The 17,909-nt window shown below is 31.6% G+C and overlaps 2 protein-coding genes and 1 long non-coding RNA gene across 4 annotated transcripts; 2 read left to right on the top strand and 1 right to left on the bottom strand.

Annotated features, from left to right (window-relative positions):
• The first annotated feature begins 1,318 nt into the window (after nucleotides 1-1,318).
• On the top strand, nucleotides 1,319-6,206 carry LOC137810934 (cell number regulator 6). Its single transcript, XM_068612440.2, has 4 exons — nucleotides 1,319-1,545; nucleotides 3,454-3,568; nucleotides 4,035-4,309; nucleotides 5,766-6,206. Exons 1-4 carry the CDS (start codon nucleotides 1,441-1,443, stop codon nucleotides 5,991-5,993), a joined length of 723 nt encoding a protein of 240 aa, XP_068468541.1. The 5' UTR covers nucleotides 1,319-1,440; the 3' UTR covers nucleotides 5,994-6,206.
• A 1,271-nt stretch (nucleotides 6,207-7,477) lies between these two features.
• Nucleotides 7,478-10,684, bottom strand: LOC137810930 (uncharacterized). The gene is made up of 2 exons (XR_011080992.2): nucleotides 10,481-10,684; nucleotides 7,478-8,171 (listed from the first exon to the last, which is right to left on the bottom strand). It is a non-coding gene; the product is annotated as an uncharacterized LOC137810930 (long non-coding RNA).
• A 983-nt stretch (nucleotides 10,685-11,667) lies between these two features.
• Nucleotides 11,668-17,509, top strand: NOA1 (P-loop containing nucleoside triphosphate hydrolases superfamily protein). 2 transcript variants are annotated; one of them, XM_068626552.2, is made up of 13 exons: nucleotides 11,668-12,162; nucleotides 12,263-12,448; nucleotides 13,060-13,146; nucleotides 13,263-13,342; nucleotides 13,593-13,674; nucleotides 14,217-14,237; nucleotides 14,627-14,672; nucleotides 15,173-15,291; nucleotides 15,649-15,762; nucleotides 15,836-15,943; nucleotides 16,052-16,141; nucleotides 16,663-16,772; nucleotides 16,963-17,509. In XM_068626552.2, exons 1-13 carry the CDS (start codon nucleotides 11,788-11,790, stop codon nucleotides 17,210-17,212), a joined length of 1,668 nt encoding a protein of 555 aa, XP_068482653.2. In that variant the 5' UTR covers nucleotides 11,668-11,787; the 3' UTR covers nucleotides 17,213-17,509. The 2 variants fall into 2 exon arrangements, 1 of the variants encoding a protein (XP_068482653.2); XR_016517372.1 differs by having other exon boundaries at nucleotides 11,716-12,162; nucleotides 16,037-16,141.
• The last annotated feature ends 400 nt before the right edge of the window (nucleotides 17,510-17,909 follow it).

The following is a 17,909-nucleotide window of genomic DNA, read 5'->3' as shown; positions in this document are numbered from 1 at the left end:
ACACTATTATTCATGTACTACTGAAAGCATCAATCTGGGAGATTACTGAATGCGCCAATACGAAAATTTACCAGAAGTGCCAATCCGAAAATTTATCAGATTTCATAATCCGGAATACAAAAAAAAAGTACAGTTTATATAGGGACAGTTTTGTCTTTGCGCAACTTTGTGGGTGCAGGAAGAAAAATGTAGGGGTGCAGGAAGAAACTGCCCATGCTTTGAATGGGATATTCAAACACCTAAAGTGTCCATGGGCTCCTTCCTCTGCTTCGTCTAACATTTTGTGTTTCTTAGTCATGCGTTTTACCTCCAATAATATTATTCTAAAATTATTATTCTTATAATTAATTCAAAACTGCTTTTGTTTTAGAAAATATTAATATATTGTGATTTAGTAAAGAACAGTTATCAATCTTAAATTTTAAATTTGGAAATTATTAAATGTAAAAAGTTCTTAGTGAGTATTTCTTTTTTCATATTTTTATCTCTTTTACCAATTATAGTTTTTATTCTTTTTATTATTTAGTTTAGTTGACATATTTAATTTATTTTTTAATATTAAACATAATTATATATAAATGGTAAAAATAAAAATATGAATACACAAACACTATTTTAATTTAATTAACATCTTTTATTTAATTTTATACCTATATATAAAGAGATGCTTTCTGGTGTACACAATTTTGTTCTTACAATTGATTATTTTGTCATTTCATATGAATTACTTTTTAATAAATTAATATTAATATACAACTTTTTATATGACTTTTCCATTTTTTTTAATTCTCTCACATGTTTTCACACCAAATCTTAAGTATAAAATAAAATAACATTCATTTTCAATCTTTTCAATCACTCTCTTCACTCAATTTCAAATAACTATATTCTTTGGTAAATCTATTATTATTTTTATCTACTATCAATTCAATCTTTTCAATCACTTTCTTCACTCTATTTCAAACAACTATATTCTTTGATAAATCTATTATTTTTTTTATCTACTATCAAGTCAATCTTAACCTTAACGTAAACATCATCACACTCTCCAATTCCAAAACTAATTCTGTTATGTATGTTAAATTTTGATCATTAAAAATCGAGTAAAAAGAAAAAAAATACGGACACACGCCTGTATTTTCGTAGTATAATAATAATAAAATTATTTTAATATATGTTACAAAAAGGGCTAATAGTATCTACATATATTTTATTTTCTGAAAAAGAAAGAAGTTACCTGAATAAATAGCGATAAAAGAAAGGCGTGACAGAGAGGGTTGACTAGAGTAAGCAGCGTGGTAACGCTGTTTCCTCTCTTTTCTTCTTCCAACTCCCAAACGAGATCTGCAACAATTTCTTCAGATCTTCTCTGTTTTCTGCTTCTGCTTTCTCGCTCTCTAAACTGCGCCGTTTTGGCGTTCATCATCTTCGAATCGCGAGATGGAAGAACGGAACCAATCGCGGTATGTGAAGTTGACTAAAGATCAGACACCTACCGAAGATATCACCCCTGGTGAACTCAATCAGCCAATTCAGGTTCCTCAGGTAATCGATTAATCCTTTTATTCCCCAAATTTGTATGTGTAACAATTATGAGAAACCTTGTTCATGGCTTCTTCGCTGATTCTATTGAAAAATCACGAAGGGGATAAATGCTCTGTTGTTTAATTAGTTTGCAATTACTGTCATGCATGCACACTTCAAATGCCGGGTTTTTCCTTTTGTTTTAGGCCTCATTCGTTAACCATTCACTCCTCTCTCTTTAATTTGTCCTCGATTACTTTCGCCGGTGTTTTACATTGTACACTCTGAATGAATTCCGTTGGTAGCGAGGAACTGAATCTAGGAACCACGCGCCAACACCACAAATTGAATCGTTAAAACTCCAAATTTAATTGTATGATTGTGTTTAGAGAGATATTGGATCGGTTTAAAATAGTGTATTACTAAACATTCCTACTTTAGATACACCATTTGATATGTCTTTTTTGTTGATTTGACTGTTCCGTTTTCATGTAAATCTTATGAAGTTAGACGTTAATAAATAAACCTATTTTATTTTGATAAATTTAAAAGTAATATCGGGTTAATTTTAATATATGATGAATTTCTAAATCATTTTAGATTGATGTGAGATTTTATGTATGATGAAAGGAACACACCGATGGAAGTATCCAACAATTTTCTGTTCATGGTCTAAGACTAATTTTGACTGACACTGTGTAAATTGACCCCTGTTCGTTACTCATGCATGCATATCCATATAAAAATATAATGTTTTGACTTATGATACAAATTGTATGTGTAAACAATGATACAAGTTCGGAAAATTGGGTTTTGTTTTTGTTTATAGACCTTCATTGTTTTAAGGATACTCTGGGCCTTGATTAAAGTGGCCAAACCCCTAGAGCCTATTTTTTCCCTTCAGATTACTTGAACCTGAGATTATCTTGAGGGGGAGTGATTTTCTTTCCACTTGGACAAGCAATGCCCTCTCCTTATTTTATATTATTATTAAAATATTTTAAATTTTTAAAGGACATGTCCTTTTTCTTTAAAAATTTTAAATGAGTGTTCATACTGTCTTAGAGTTGAGAAATATTTCTAGCAAAACTGAACCTAGCATTTCATTTAAACTTTAAAAAATATAATTGCCGGAGTTGTGTCTAACGCACAGACACAGTACCATAATGAGGTGTTTATAACTCACCCCGACTTTAATGGGAAAACTTGATTTGACTGGGGTTGCATTAGGTTTCAGGTTTTCTCCAGTTTTAAATAGTTTGGGGGCTGCTCTCACCTAGCCCTGTTTTGCATGAAAACTACAAGAATACAGAATCTACGTGTTGTCTCACTCTGATTCTCACATGTTGCTTGCATTCTTATTTGAATTTTACAAATCATCAATGTTAGTAATTTGTGATTAAAGAATAACAATATTAATCAATTTAGACAAATGAATAAATACTAGTACCATTTGATAGCTTTTGGGCAAAAAGCATCAGCAACAAATATGGGGAAATGTTTGCATTAAGTAAACGAAATGTAATAAAAATATTTTTTTTAAAAGTAGTAGTGGGAGTGGGCAGGGAAACACAATCCCCACCAGGCAGGGGTCAGGATGATTACCTATTTTTAACCTCCAACAGGGATCGAAGGGGTCGGGGATATTGCCTAGGAGCCAGGAGCAGGGATGGGGATGACGGAAACAAACCCAACCCCGCCCTTTGAGTAGCCTATGTGGTGGTTTTGTGACTTATGTGAAAGTGGAAATGGAGTGTCTAATGCTTTTAATTTAACTAGTTATGCAGTTTCTTTTTTAAATTTAAAATTTCAATCAACAGTTTCTGGATCTGAGTCACGGTAATATGCAAATGCTAAAAACATGTGTCTGTATTTCTCTGGGTTTTTTAAGTGACTTCATATTTGCTCGTGGTTTTTGATACTTTTCAGTTGGATGTTCGCAAGTGCCCTGAATGTAGACAGCCGCTGCCTGAAAGTTATGCACCTCCCGCAGATGAACCTTGGATGACTGGGATCTTTGGATGTGCTGAAGACAGAGAAAACTGTAAGTTAATGCATGACCAAGCTCTCAAATTGTACTAGTATTGAGTTGAGATGGTAGCAATGATATATTCTAGATTAGTCAACTGAGATTTTTGGAGTGGTCATTCTGTGAATAGCCTCCATGCGTTTCTTTTTTGCCAATGTAAATGTTTCAATTGTTGGGATTTAAACTTAGCCATATAAGGCTAGAATTCAGATATTTGAATTCATTTAATGCTAGCTAGTTGCCTTGCCTGATACTAAAGTAAAGAACGAGCATCAGTATCACATTTTTCTATAGACGTCCTTGACCAAGTTGTTCTCTTTCTATCAAAGTATATTCAATATATGTATGGTTGGGCCATTCTTTAAAGTTCTATGTGAAGGATTTATATATGTATATATGGGAGAAGTTTGCATGTTGCTGACATTTGACATACTGCAGTAGAGAGCTGCTATCTTTTACATGTTTTTGGTCTTCATTGCAGGCTTGACTGGACTGTTTTGTCCTTGTGTATTATTTGGGCGAAATGTAGAAAGATTGAAGGAAGACACGCCTTGGACTGGGCCGTGCATTTGTCATGCCATTTTTATTGAAGGTGGCATTTCTCTTGCAATAGCAACTGCAGCTTCAGCTTCCATCTTTCCTCTTGACCCAGGGACTGTATGTCTAATTGTTGAGGGTTTATTTTTTACATGGTGGATGTGTGGCATTCACACTGGTCAAGTGCGGCAATCCTTACAGAAGAAATATCACTTGAAGGTACATATCTTGAAAATACTTTTTCATCGGGACAAATGGTTGAGTTAAATATGGAATGGTCTATATCAGATATCCCTATACTAATTATTAGGTTTGCTTCAGATTTGTAATGTAGAATCCATGCGGGTAAAAATCATGTCCTTTGTGAGCTTATTCTGTTGCAAAACATGCTTTTAATTTCTTTTTGGACGAGGCAATCTTTATGCAAGTAGATGTAGATGCATAACATTGGAAGGGGACAAATGCAGACCTGCTGTCTCTAATATAAGTAGCTGACCATGAAATCCTGAAAAACTTGGTAGTGTTATCTATTAGTTGATAAATCTAATATCATATGATTTTTTTTTTTCAATTTGAAAATATATCATTGGTATTGGTCAACTAATCACATCAAAATCACAAACTTCTCAAAGTTCTCGTGGAATTCTAAAAGCCAAAATTAAAAAGATATAGAAACAACCTAGACTATAGCCTATAACCCCACCATCATACATCACCACCCAGTTGAATGAAATTAACCTCTGCCACCTCGAGTATTCGGGTTCTCATCCCTAAAATAAAATGAAAAAGGTGGAAATATGAGAATTGGGTTTTATTCTCTAACGCTAAATGCACAAGAATTATGCTACACCTAAGGACAACCTTGCTTAACTACTTGTTCGTGTTACTCTGGGTAGCAGATTAGGGACTGAAAAGGCTTGCACAAGATCCAGGATTTAGGAAACCAAACCAAAATCAGATTAATTAATTGATTGATGAAGATCTGGAAAATGGGTTCCAGAGATGGAGGAGGTGGCGTTAAAGCTCCCTGCACCTTAAACGTTCTCTGCTGAACGATGCCACTGGAGGTAGTGTTAGCCGGTGATGGGTGGGTCGTCGAATCTGAGAAGGAAGTCGTCCATGGGTGGTTGCACCCTGCAACTTCCTCATGTCAGTGTTTTCTTGTGCTCTCTTTTTCCTTCAACTGCCACTCCCCTCCGCTCTATTTTTTGTTTTCTTTTCATCCCCGCTGCAGTAGCCCCTCACACTCTCCTTTTGTTTTTTTTCTTCTAATATTATCTTCTGTTTTTTCAATACTACAATACCAGACATGTAATCTCTTCCCTTATCTGATGTAACTTGTAGAACTGCTCTTCCTTGTTTTTCAATGATGGCTATCTGGGCAATTTATTTAGACATTTTGCGTCAGTTATGAGAACATAGCCATGCTAACATGGGGTAAGAGCCCCGACATTAGGCAAGCACCACAAGATCAAAAGCCTAATGGCTGTGTTGGCACAGTGGAAGATTTCAGATGGTCAAATTCAGTCCATATAGCATTTGTTGTGTTTCTTAGAACCTCGATACTGACGCATACATGATCTAGTTAATTCTCTCCTGTGGTTTTTCCTTTGATTTTTAATTTTACATGAATTTTGTTAAAAATGCATGCTCATTCATTTCTTTATGATTGCAGAATTCACCGTGTAATGCATGTTGTGTGCACTGCTGCTTGCACTGGTGTGCCCTGTGTCAAGAACACAGGGAGATGAATGGAAGGCTCTCAGACAACATGTTTTCAGAAATGACCGTTGTAAACCCACCTCCCATTCAAGAGATGAAATCTACAGATGAGAAGGAAACGGCTGAAACATCTTCTCCCAACAACACCGACCATACTGATTTGGAGATACAGGCTGTATAAGGAAGGCACACCATTGTTAATATTATGAGGTTGAGGATACCATGCGTTCCTAATAGGGATTTTTTTTCTTCTTTTCACCTTTTACTGCACTTCTTTCTTCTTCCTTCATTTCATGTCTCACATGTAGGTTTATCACATAAACACAGCTTTCTTCGGCTTTAGATAGCCTAATTATACCGAATCCTTCATTTTAAATTTGTTTTCCTGCTACAATTGCCGTGTCTTTTTTTTAATTTTTTTTTCTGCTTATTTTTCATATTTATTTATGTGTGAAGATGTTAAGTGTTTTTTCGAGATTACACACCAACTAGGTGAAAACCTTATCGGTATATAATTGGGTGGAAATCTTATCGGTATATAATTGGGTGGAAATCTTATTTCATAAGTCAATTTTATTAAGTTGAGTTAAATTAAAATTTATCTTTTAATAAGTATTGAATTAAAAAAGAATTTAAGTCAGCATCCAATAAATCATTTTGGGACTGATAAAACATCGCATATGTGTTGGATTTGTTTATGCAGAGAAACGGGAATTTGGTTCCAAGAACACTTTAGACCCGCCAATAAACTTCACGTTTGCATGTGAGTCATTCAATGTATCCAATGTTTGATAAAACAAAAACTAAGAAAGGCGGCTACTTTATGTATAAATCATAACGAATTTAGATCATACCTTCAATGATTTTTAACAAATGATATATTTTATTTGCAGTTCTGATAACTAAAGAATAATTTTTTAATAGCATAAAATATTATTTGATAAAAGCTTCCAGTCAAATAATTAAATGAACAAAAGTATACATTTCTCTCGAGATTTCTTAAAGTATAAGTAATGTGTATTACAAATTTTACAATTATGTTTTTCTTTATTTTAAATTTATTATATATCAAATTGTAAAAATTGTTATGTCAGTTGACCAGGTAACTAATTACAGAGTAAATAAATTATATATGACAAATATGGTAAGATCCTACAAATTATAAATTAGGATAACATCTTTATAAATTCGAATTACATAAATTTGAATTACATAAATCTATTTTATTAAAGATAACACCTGACTATGAATAAAACAATTTACTACTAAACATTAAAAAAAAAAATTTATAAAAAAATAGAGTATGTTTTTATTAATTACATCATACATTCTTAATACATAGTATTTATTTCATTGTTAGAGAATAGAGGAACAAAGGAGAAACCACAAATAATACTATATAGGTTCTCTTTAGTGTATACAATTACAATATTTATAAAAAATAACATAATTTAATTAGGACTTGTTCTAGGGTAGTTGCGACTTGTAATCCTCACCAGTTAATGAAGATTATAAAACATAATTATGTGGTGGGGGCGGTTGGTGAAAGATTATTAAACGTAACAATAGAGTGTTATTAATATTATCTTGGTCTTCTGTGCTTATCCACATCCCATTTTTATTATACATCATCTTCTTGAAGTTTACCAGAAATAATCCAATCGATAAACAAATATAGGTATTTATTCAACAAATTGATCGAAGTTGTGGTAAGATTCTGCACGCCATTTATTCAGAAAAAAAGATAAAAAGATTATACACACACAACTCAAGAATAAATAGAAAGAAAACAAAATATGGTGATTATTATCCACAGCTAAAGGAATTTGTGTGGGCGTTGACTGTGCCAACAGGGATCACAGAAAGGGCTTGGAAAACCCAATCATTCTTCTTCTTCTTTTCCTGTTTGGTGAGAAAACTGATAAAGAAGGGTATGGGAGGCGAAGACGTGTTCTATGGCAACGATGACCACAGAGAAATGAACGATAGCATGTACAAAGAGGATGTGATTGAGTCGATGAGAAGAGAACAAGAATCCAAAGACCTGAAGAAGCGCAGAGAGAAAAACTGCTGCTACTCCTACTTCCTTTCATGCTTCAACTTCTTCACACTCCTTCGTGCTTTCATCAACTTCTGACATTCTTCACTTTGTAAAATACCTTCTGCTTTTCATTTTCTTACTTTTCATTCCCAATCTTTCATCATACTCTGTAAATTACTTTTCTTTCTGTTCACCCTTTACCAATTATATATACCAATCACTTTGTTGCTCTTCTTCAATTCCTCTGCTTAACATCAAATTTTAGACCTAGGTTCATCCTTTTGTAGCATTCACATCACTATTGGGTTACTGTTTCCTCTGCTTTGATTATAAGAAAGTACTCATTATCATTGTTTGATTATGAAGGATGCTTAAATTATTGATTCTTCTACCTGGTAAAAAGATATTACAACAAACTGTCTACTGTAACTACTTTTCACCTAACCTGGTGAGATGTGTAAATTTTAAAAGTGATTTGTTTCTAAGAATCAGAATCCGTGTACCTTTTTTTAAAATATTTTTAATGTAATGTTGTTATTTATAAATTTATAACAATTATATTTTTTTCAGTTTAATATATGATAAATTCATAAAACTAATTATAAATTGTAACATATTATATATATATATAATTTAATAAATGAATTCACTAAAAAAAAATTCTTATAAATTACATATAAATTCTATATCTCAACATTATTATTCTATATCTCAACATTATTTTTGTTTGGTTTATCATGTAATTAAGATTTGTAGGTTCAATTTTATTTATAATGTGCATGAAATTTACCTCATTTCCAATATGTTTCAGATGTGCAAAATTGTGATCGATAGAGTGTTCCGTGACTCACTAAGAAAAATATGAAGTAGACTGTCTATTTTAATTCATTGGTTTGCTTAAATCCGTCTCGCATAACCTGTAGTCTATGCGAGACTGGATGAACTGTACCCATATTTTTTAAAAAAAAGTTATACTCTTATAATAATTTTTTAATATTATCGACAGAATAATTTTGCCATTAAAATTTAATTTATGATATTTTAATAATTTACTTATATTTCTCTAATTTTTATAAGTGTTATAAAATTTGGGAAGAGACTATCAACATGTATATTCATCATAACATGTTGAAGTATATTAGATGAAAAACTGGGTGTTATGCTTCATATGTATTAGATGTGGCTATAATAAATGTTTTGACACATAATTTTACAACAATAATATTAAAAAGTTTAAATGTGAACGTTACTTTTAAGAAGATAAATTATTTTGTTATTTTGAAATAAAAGAAATTATGCAATTATCTATTTTATTAAATAAATAACAATATTCTATTTTTATATGATAAATGTATAAAGTACTTTAAAAAATGCTTTGAATAGGAAATAAAATATTGTAAGTGTTACAACATAACATGCTGAAGTATATCTTATATCTAGCTAACAACTTGATGTTATTATTCTTAAAGATATATTAAGTGGGACTACGGCTAATGTTGTAACACATATAAAAACAATAGTATTAAAGATAATGTTGTGACATATATAAAAACTATAATATTACAAATTTATATGTAGCCTTTTTTTAAAAAGATAAATTATTATTTTTATTTTAAAATAAAGGAATTTACTTAACTATTTATTTTATTAAATAAATAATAATATTTTTTATCCGATAAAGGTATAAAATATTTTAAGAAACATTTTGAATTTGTATTAACAAACATCTACATTTTATTCATTAAAGGACAAAGCATATATATTAACAGATAAATTATTATATATATAGCCATTATTTCTAAAAAAATGTTATTTAATTATTTTAAAATAAATTACTTTTATTTATTAAAAATGAATAATGTAAATACTATACACTTTTTTTCTCTTGACAAAAAAATTATTATTAGTATAATAACTATTCAAATAAAAATATTATTAATTATAAAATATTTTTATTAAAAAATTATAAATTAAATATTTTTTATTGTGAATAAATCATTTGAATTTTAAAAAATAAATATTTAGGGAATAAAACTATAAGAAATTATATATATAAAAAGAGGTATATCTCTTTATATATTATTATAGATTTAATAATTATCATACTAAAATCTATAATAACTAAAACATTTATAAATATACAACAAGTTAGAATTTATAAAAAGTACAATATTATTTATCGTATTAATTACACATACAAATGATAAAAGCTATAACTAACAAACACATACTAGTACCTTTTAATATGTTATCTTCTATCTTAAACAAAAAAAAAAAACAATGAAACTATAACTTGAATTAATTTATAAAAGTAAGATAATGATAGAATTTATGTATCTTTCTAAAGTGAAACCAGATTCATGCTCTGTTGATTCTCTGTGATTTGATTAAAGTTTTTCTGTTAAGATTTTGCATATCATATATCATCTGTGTACAAAAAGATAACAAAGCCACATATAAATAACAGTAAGGAATGGAGGTTGAGAGTGCGAAGAAGATCATAGCGAAAAGTGCGAAAAAGATCGTAGCAAGAAGTGCGAAGAAGATCGTAGCGAAAAGTGCGAAGAAGATCGTAGAGAGAAGTGCGAGGATTTTGTGACAGAAGGATGAGAGAGTGTGAGGAATACCTGGGAGACGTGTTGTACGGCGACGATGATCTCGTAGAAATGAAGGATTTCATGTATAGAGAGGACGTGGTTGAGTCGATGAGAAGAGAACGAGAATCGAAAGAACTGAAGAACAGAGAAAAAAGGCGCAGAAGCTCATGCTGCACTGAATGCTTCTGCTTCTTAACGCTTCTCCGTGCTTTCTTCAACTTCTAAACCATCTTCATACTATGATATGTTTTTGTACTACTTACTTTCTTTAATACAAAATTTAGCTTTTGTTTATCGCAATCATCCAATTTTTTTCTTCTAATTTGCTGTAATCACCCTTTGTGCTGTGAGATTAATTAACTTATGCTTAAGCTTAGCCTGAAATATGATATTTTGATATCCAGTTTTTTTTGCAACCATTTTTTCTTATAATAGAAATTTTTATATTAGACATTATTATGCAACTTGACATCATCTCAAGTAAGAACAATCATCTGCCATCACATGAAAAAAAGTATTATTAAAAAAAAGAAAAAACAAAAATATAGGGGATTAAACCAAAATCCACTCTTTTAAAAAAAAATACATAGATAGACTATACGTATTCATAAAGAATTTTAAGAATCAATAATAATGTTATTTTCATATATTTGTATATTATTTAATTATAAAATTATTTTTTATTATATTTATTTTTCCAAAACTATCAAATTAAGAATTGTATATAGCGGATTAATTGATTGCGGATGAAATCATAGGATTTTAACTAATAATTATGTTAAAATAAAAGATTTAGATAACTTTACGTCTAACACATGGCATTGTATTAAAGTGAACCGGATCGTAACAAAAAATATAAAAAGTTTGAGAAAAAAAATACATAAAAAAACAAAATCTTTCTTAACAAGTTTTCTTCAAAAAGAAATATCATAAAACTAAAGTTGTACATCAATATAACCTTAAATATGATTTCAGTTAAAAATAATTTATTATTTTTAACATATTTGATTTCGCAAACTTGAGCGTTAAACAACGCGCAAAAAAAAATCACTATTAAATAAAATTATCATAAAATTACTTTCTATAATATACTAAAATTAAGAACAAGTTATAAAAAACCACACGTGTTTCCTTTATTTAAACGCCTAAAACTAATCTAATAATACTAATATAAAATATTTTAATTAGTTAACTATATTTAAATAGTTGAACTAAACGCAGTCGTTTCTTTCTTTTTAGCTTTTTTTTATCGATAATCGCAATTCATTTCTATCTTCTATAGAAGCTTTTCGTTATTCCCTGTATCGAGTGACAACGCTCGCAAAACCTCAGCAACAATGGCGCTTAAAACCCTATCCACTTTTCTCTCACCTCTTTCTCTTCCCAAATCCAAATTCCCGCAACATTTCCTCACCACCAAGCCTGGCCTCATTCTCTGCGACTTCTCGCGCTCTCAGCAATCGCGTTTGCCCGCCGCCGAATCGGAAGGAACCGGCGCCGCCGCTCCGTCGCCCGGTGAGAAGTTTCTCGAACGCCAGCAGTCGTTTGAAGCTGCCAAGCTCATCTTCAAAGAAAACAAGAAGAGGAAAATTAAGAAGGTGAACGCTGTAAAGCCTTCTAGAAACGTCGCTTCCTGCTACGGCTGCGGCGCTCCGTTGCACACTTCCGATGCTGTCGCCCCTGGCTACGTTGATCCTGAAACCTATGCATTGGTATTTTTTCATTCTAAATGCTCTTTTGGAAGCATCATTATGCATTGGCGCACTGGCTGTCGCTGAATTGCGGTGCGCTGATTGCGTGTTTGTGTTGCAGAAGAAGAAACACCGTCAGCTTAGAACCGTTCTGTGTAGACGGTGTCAGCTTTTGTCGCACGGCGAGATGATAACTGCCGTTGGCGGACACGGAGGATACCCTGGCGGTAAATTATTCGTTACCGCTGAAGAGCTTCGACAAAAGTTGTCTCACTTACGTCACGAGAAAGCTCTAATTGTCAAATTGGTAAACAAATTCTTTAGTTGGATAGACTGAATAATGACCTTAAGAAGCGTTAACTGATTAGATATGGAATTAGGATCTTAAACCGATACAACTGTGTAATGTTTTGCAATTGTATTTAGCTTAGGTGTTTTAGAATTTTTGCTCCGAGGAAGCATTAGTTTAATTTAATTAATAGATGGATTCTTAATGAAATTTACATTCAGTTTATTTGAGAAAAAGAGAAGCTCGTAGCCTACAGTGCAATCTGGAGAAAATTTTAAATTTTAAGTATGGATATTGCGTGAAAGCTAGTTTTTAGCAACTAGTCGGCGGGTGGTTGATAAACACTTGCTTTATACCTGTATGTGTAATCAATTGTACCTTCTGACCCGACTTTGGATGCTGAGAATCTCTGATAACTAATCAAGGTTATGCAGACAAATTGAAGGTGTACGTTAAAATATTCTCTCATTTTATCCAACGGAAGAACTTGTCACATAAAATATTTCAATTATCATAGAAGATTTCATATTCTGTTATGGTTCAAGTGTTTTTTGTTTACATCCAATTAACGGCAATGAATGAAAGGAATAAAGCTTCTTCATCTAACTTGTTCAAGTAACCGCATGTAGGTTGATATTGTTGACTTCAATGGCAGTTTTTTGTCTCGTGTACGAGATCTTGCTGGTTCTAACCCAATTATACTGGTGGTGACTAAGGTAATGATATGCATGCATTTTATTATTGTTTTAATTAGACTTTTTCTTTAATAAATGTATGATGAGGTTTAAATTAAAATATATTGTTTTCACATTTAATAGAATTTTCTTTGTAGGTTGATCTCCTTCCAAGAGATACTGATCTTAATTGTGTCGGGGATTGGGTTGTAGAGGCTACCACGAGAAAGAAGCTGAAGTAGGTATCCTCTATGTAATAAATTAATTATTTACTTAAAGTATTTGTAATTGGTGTCATTTTGTTCCATTATATAGTATTATAAGTTCAGAATGACAAGGCATTCGCAAAATGGCATACTTTTGATGTTAAGCATTGATTTAAAATACAATTCATATAATTTTCTTTTATCACGTGTAACTAAAGAAAACTTTATAACTAAGTTGAAAAGTTTAACTTATCAAATTTCAAATGCTGATATTCATTGCAGTGTTCTCACTGTTCATCTCACCAGTTCCAAATCATTGGTTGGAGTAACTGGAGTGATATCAGAAATCCAAAAAGAGAAGAAGGTTCTTTTCTGCATCATCGGTTACCTTTTTCTTTATAACTGATTTAAGAGGTTCTGCAGAGAGGATGGCTCACATCTAAGACGTTAACTTTTCTACATTTCAATTTTACGTCTAAGATTGTTTTCCATGTTTATAATGATGTTGAAACTGTACTGGAAATGTTATGACACTCATGGGTGATGTTGATCTTATCATTTTGTTCAAATTTGAATTGTTTTTTTTTTTAAATTGAACTTGTTGTATGTTGTAGGCTGCTATAGCTTTTAGACATTCTTGGAATAGGAAACGTGAGTGGGTTTCTCATTTCTATTTTGTTTTTCCTGTTGTCAAAAGCATTAAAATCAATACCAACTACATTAATGATAATTAATTATATATAAGTGATATAGTGATGATTTTTAGCAAAAGAAATGTCTGTGATAAGCATGCTGAATTCCCTAAAACACTTGACAATTTCAATTCCTGTCCTGTGTCATTGTTTAATTTCTGTAACCTTACTTTTCTCTCTACTTAAATTTCTTTTCTTTTCTTTTTTTGTGTAGGGAAGAGATGTTTACATTCTGGTAAGTCTCCGAATTTGAAGTTTAATATTCTTAAGCAGGTGATGATTGACACATGAGCTCATGTTCCTACACTTGCGGTTTTATTGAATTCTCAATGGAATTTCTGTGTTTGTGGTATCTCTGGTTTATGTCATTTGCATAAATGGAAGGATTCAGGTGTTAAATTTCACTTGTTTCATATTTTTTTTGCTAATGTAAAACATGTACCAGTCTAAATTTCAGTTCAAAGTTTGGAAGATGGTTGGCTTTATTGTTTCATTTATAATACAAATCTTAAATTTTCCTGATTATGTGTGTTTGTGTGTAAAATTCTTTCTCCTTTGGTCATTAAGCTCCTAAAGTCATCAGTTTTGCCTGGACATCAATCAATTACAACTTTTATTTTACAGGGTTCAGCTAATGTTGGAAAATCCGCCTTCATCAATGCTTTACTAAGTAAGTTATATTTCCATGCAAACCTAAAGATTAGGACTGGGTCTGTTCGTTTTCAGTGATTGGAAAATTGCTGTTAGTGGTAAATATATATTGCTTTAATTATGTTGAATTCCTTTGTTGCCTTGTACAGAGTTTGGTATTATTTTTTGCCTATATGGTCATTGTGCTTGAACACTTTGATCCCTTGGATGCTGAACCATGCTAGCATTAGTTGTGATAAAGTAGTTCCTAACAGGTTAAACACCATGCATACTATACAAAACAGTGTAGGCTTGTACATATGATTTACACTATATAGCAGATGTTTCATAAACTATTTTTTCCTTTGGCTTGGTTCTTACATAGCTCAAATTAATGTTTAAATAGACGGTATATGTTTTGAATTTTTTTTATTAAATTGTCTCCCTTCATTATCTCTTCATCTCTTGTTTTGCCTATAATTTAGGCAAATCCAAATATTTACGTTTTTTCAATGTTGGCTTTTTAATATTTGATGTCAGAAACAATGGCTATAAATGATCCAGTGGCCGCATCTGCACAAAGATACAAACCAATACAATCTGCAGTTCCTGGAACTACCTTAGGGCCAATTCAAATTGATGCTTTTCTAGGAGGAGGGGTATGTCATTCTGATAAATATATGGTTAAACTAATCAGTTGGTCCCTAAGCTATTTTGAATTTTTTTAATTAACAACCCAAACTAAAAAATTGATTAGGTCTTTGCTCTTGTAAATTTTGTGTAATTGGGTCTGTAGGGTTTCTAAAACTGCTATAAGTTTTCATTTTCTGTCCTCTTTAATTTGATATACTAACTTTAGGGACCCAATTATATATTTTTTAGTTTAGAGACCTAATTAAAAGTTCTTAACAGTTTAGGGACCTATTTATTAATTTATCCTCCATATATATAGGCAGCTATTTAATCTTATGATTATTTATTTATTAATTTGTTTATTTTTACAAAAACTCATGCAGAAATTGTATGACACTCCTGGAGTTCATCTCCACCATAGGCAATCTGCCGTTGTTCAATCTGAAGATCTACCTTCCCTTGCTCCTCGGAGCAGACTGAGGGGCCTTTCCTTCCCTGTATGTTATGTTCAAAACTAGACATTCTACCATCATGGCTAATACTTACCTCATCCTTATTGTTTATTGCTAGAGGTCTCTAGTATCTGCGGACAATGTAGAGCAAGGAGCTTCCATTGTGAAGGGCTTGAATGGATTTTCAATTTTCTGGGGAGGTCTTGTTAGAATTGATGTCTTGAAGGTTTTGACTATACACTTACAAGTTTTGCATCTTGTCATACGACTATTTAATTTACAATTGACTCCCTTTTCCTTGTCTAAATAATTTCATCAGTCCTCATAATTTCAGGTTCTCCCAGAAACTTCTTTGACATTTTATGGGCCCAAGGGAATACATATTCATACGGTACCCACAGAGCAAGCAGACGAGTTTTATCAGGTATTGTGATTCAATGTGTTTAGAGAAACAATTAGAGATTTAACTCAACACTGTTGCTTACATCTGTACAAACTGTTATAATTCGTAAAACGCTTCACCTGTTTGTGCTTGCAAATTTGAGTAACTAAGTATATGTTCAATTCTAATCATTGGAAAAGTAACGTTGCTTTAGTTTTTCTCGTGTAATAAAAAAATTGAGAATGCGAGTTTATTGCCACCAGTTTGTAGCTTTTCTGCTTCTGTTTACTTGAACATTATTCCTGAACAAAAGAACAGTTTTTGGTGCTACAACTGCCGCTATATTTTCATGTGTTTTGTCTAATTAGACTAATCAGAGGCGAAGAAGCTATTTCAATTTTATAATATTATATCAACTGCGTCAACATACTAGGGTGGAATTTATAACTACTACCAGTTGTGTATATGTAGAGTTGCAGTAGACTATGGAATTTTCTCAGAATTTTAAATTTATGTATCTTACCACCTCAGACCTGAATGAGGGTTTCTCTTTATTGTCTCAGAAAGAACTTGGTGTTCTCCTGACTCCACCAAGTGGAGGAGAAAATGTTGAGAGCTGGAAAGGGCTCGAATCAGAACGGAAATTGCAAATAAAATTCGAAGATGTGGAAAGGTATGGTCCCGTCCCGAGTTAGTTCTGTAATAGGTAGCTTTCAGAGGTAAAGGGTTTTATTTTGTGGTATTCGAATTTTGAAACCTTGTTTATCTCATTCTTTCAATTGATTGATGTCATTTAAGCAAAAAATGCTTTTTATTTATGAATAGTTGTTAAATATGTATTCCTCTTTTTTCTTGTTGGGCAGACCCGCTTGTGACATAGCTATATCAGGTCTAGGATGGTTTACTGTGGAGCCAGTTGGTAGGTCACCCAAAATCTCACAATCAAAACCTGTTGAGAGTACTGGGGAATTGATTTTGGTCGTGCGAGTTCCCAAACCTGTTGAGATTTTTGTGAGGCCACCGATACCGGTAGGCAAGGCTGGAGCAGAGTGGTACCAGTATGCAGAATTAACAGAGAAAGAAGAGGAAATGAGACCCAAATGGTACTTTTGAACTGTGGCTTATTCTATGTATTTTTATTCTTTTTGAGGGAGCTGGGTATTATGTGGGATTCTTCTACCATTACCCAAATCTTCTGGCAACCCATTTTCCATGTATTATTAGCATGATTAGTTTTAAAGTTATAGCATAGCATAGCATATAAATGATAGCATTTTGCCATTCTCTTAATGTGTACTCGTAAATGAGGGATGTTGACAATATTTTTGAATTTTCCATGCTAAAATTTCATTCTTGCTGCCAAGAATGAAACCCTTAAACGCTTTAGCAAAGGGCTCGGATGGTTAATTACCTTTCTAATCCATCTTTTTTTTATCTTAAGTTAATATATAATAACTAAACTGTTATCTTGTTATAATTTTTGATTTGTATATTTAAAATCTTTAATTTTTTTTAACTTTATTAAAATTTAGTTAATCTGATATTTTAAACTAAATAAGGAAGTTATTAAATGTTTATATAAAATTTAGAAGAAATGTGAGTATTTTTTTTATTAAAAATTTAAAAAATAATAATTAAAGGGAGCATGAGTGTGCTTATGAAAATGTAAGTATAATTTTTCTAAACAATATTATAATACATATTTGAAATATTATGTCGTGATCTCTAATTTTTATATGAAAAATGTCTAATGATTAAACTCAATTTCAAATACTTTACACGACATTTTAAGAAGTTAAAAATAATTATA

Source organism: Phaseolus vulgaris, chromosome 11 (assembly GCF_051622355.1).
Source record: "Phaseolus vulgaris cultivar YP4 chromosome 11, ASM5162235v1, whole genome shotgun sequence".
In the NCBI taxonomy this organism is placed as follows: domain Eukaryota; kingdom Viridiplantae; phylum Streptophyta; class Magnoliopsida; order Fabales; family Fabaceae; genus Phaseolus; species Phaseolus vulgaris.
Note: the sequence above shows the minus strand (reverse complement) of the source record. Positions and strands in the feature narration are given on the sequence as shown.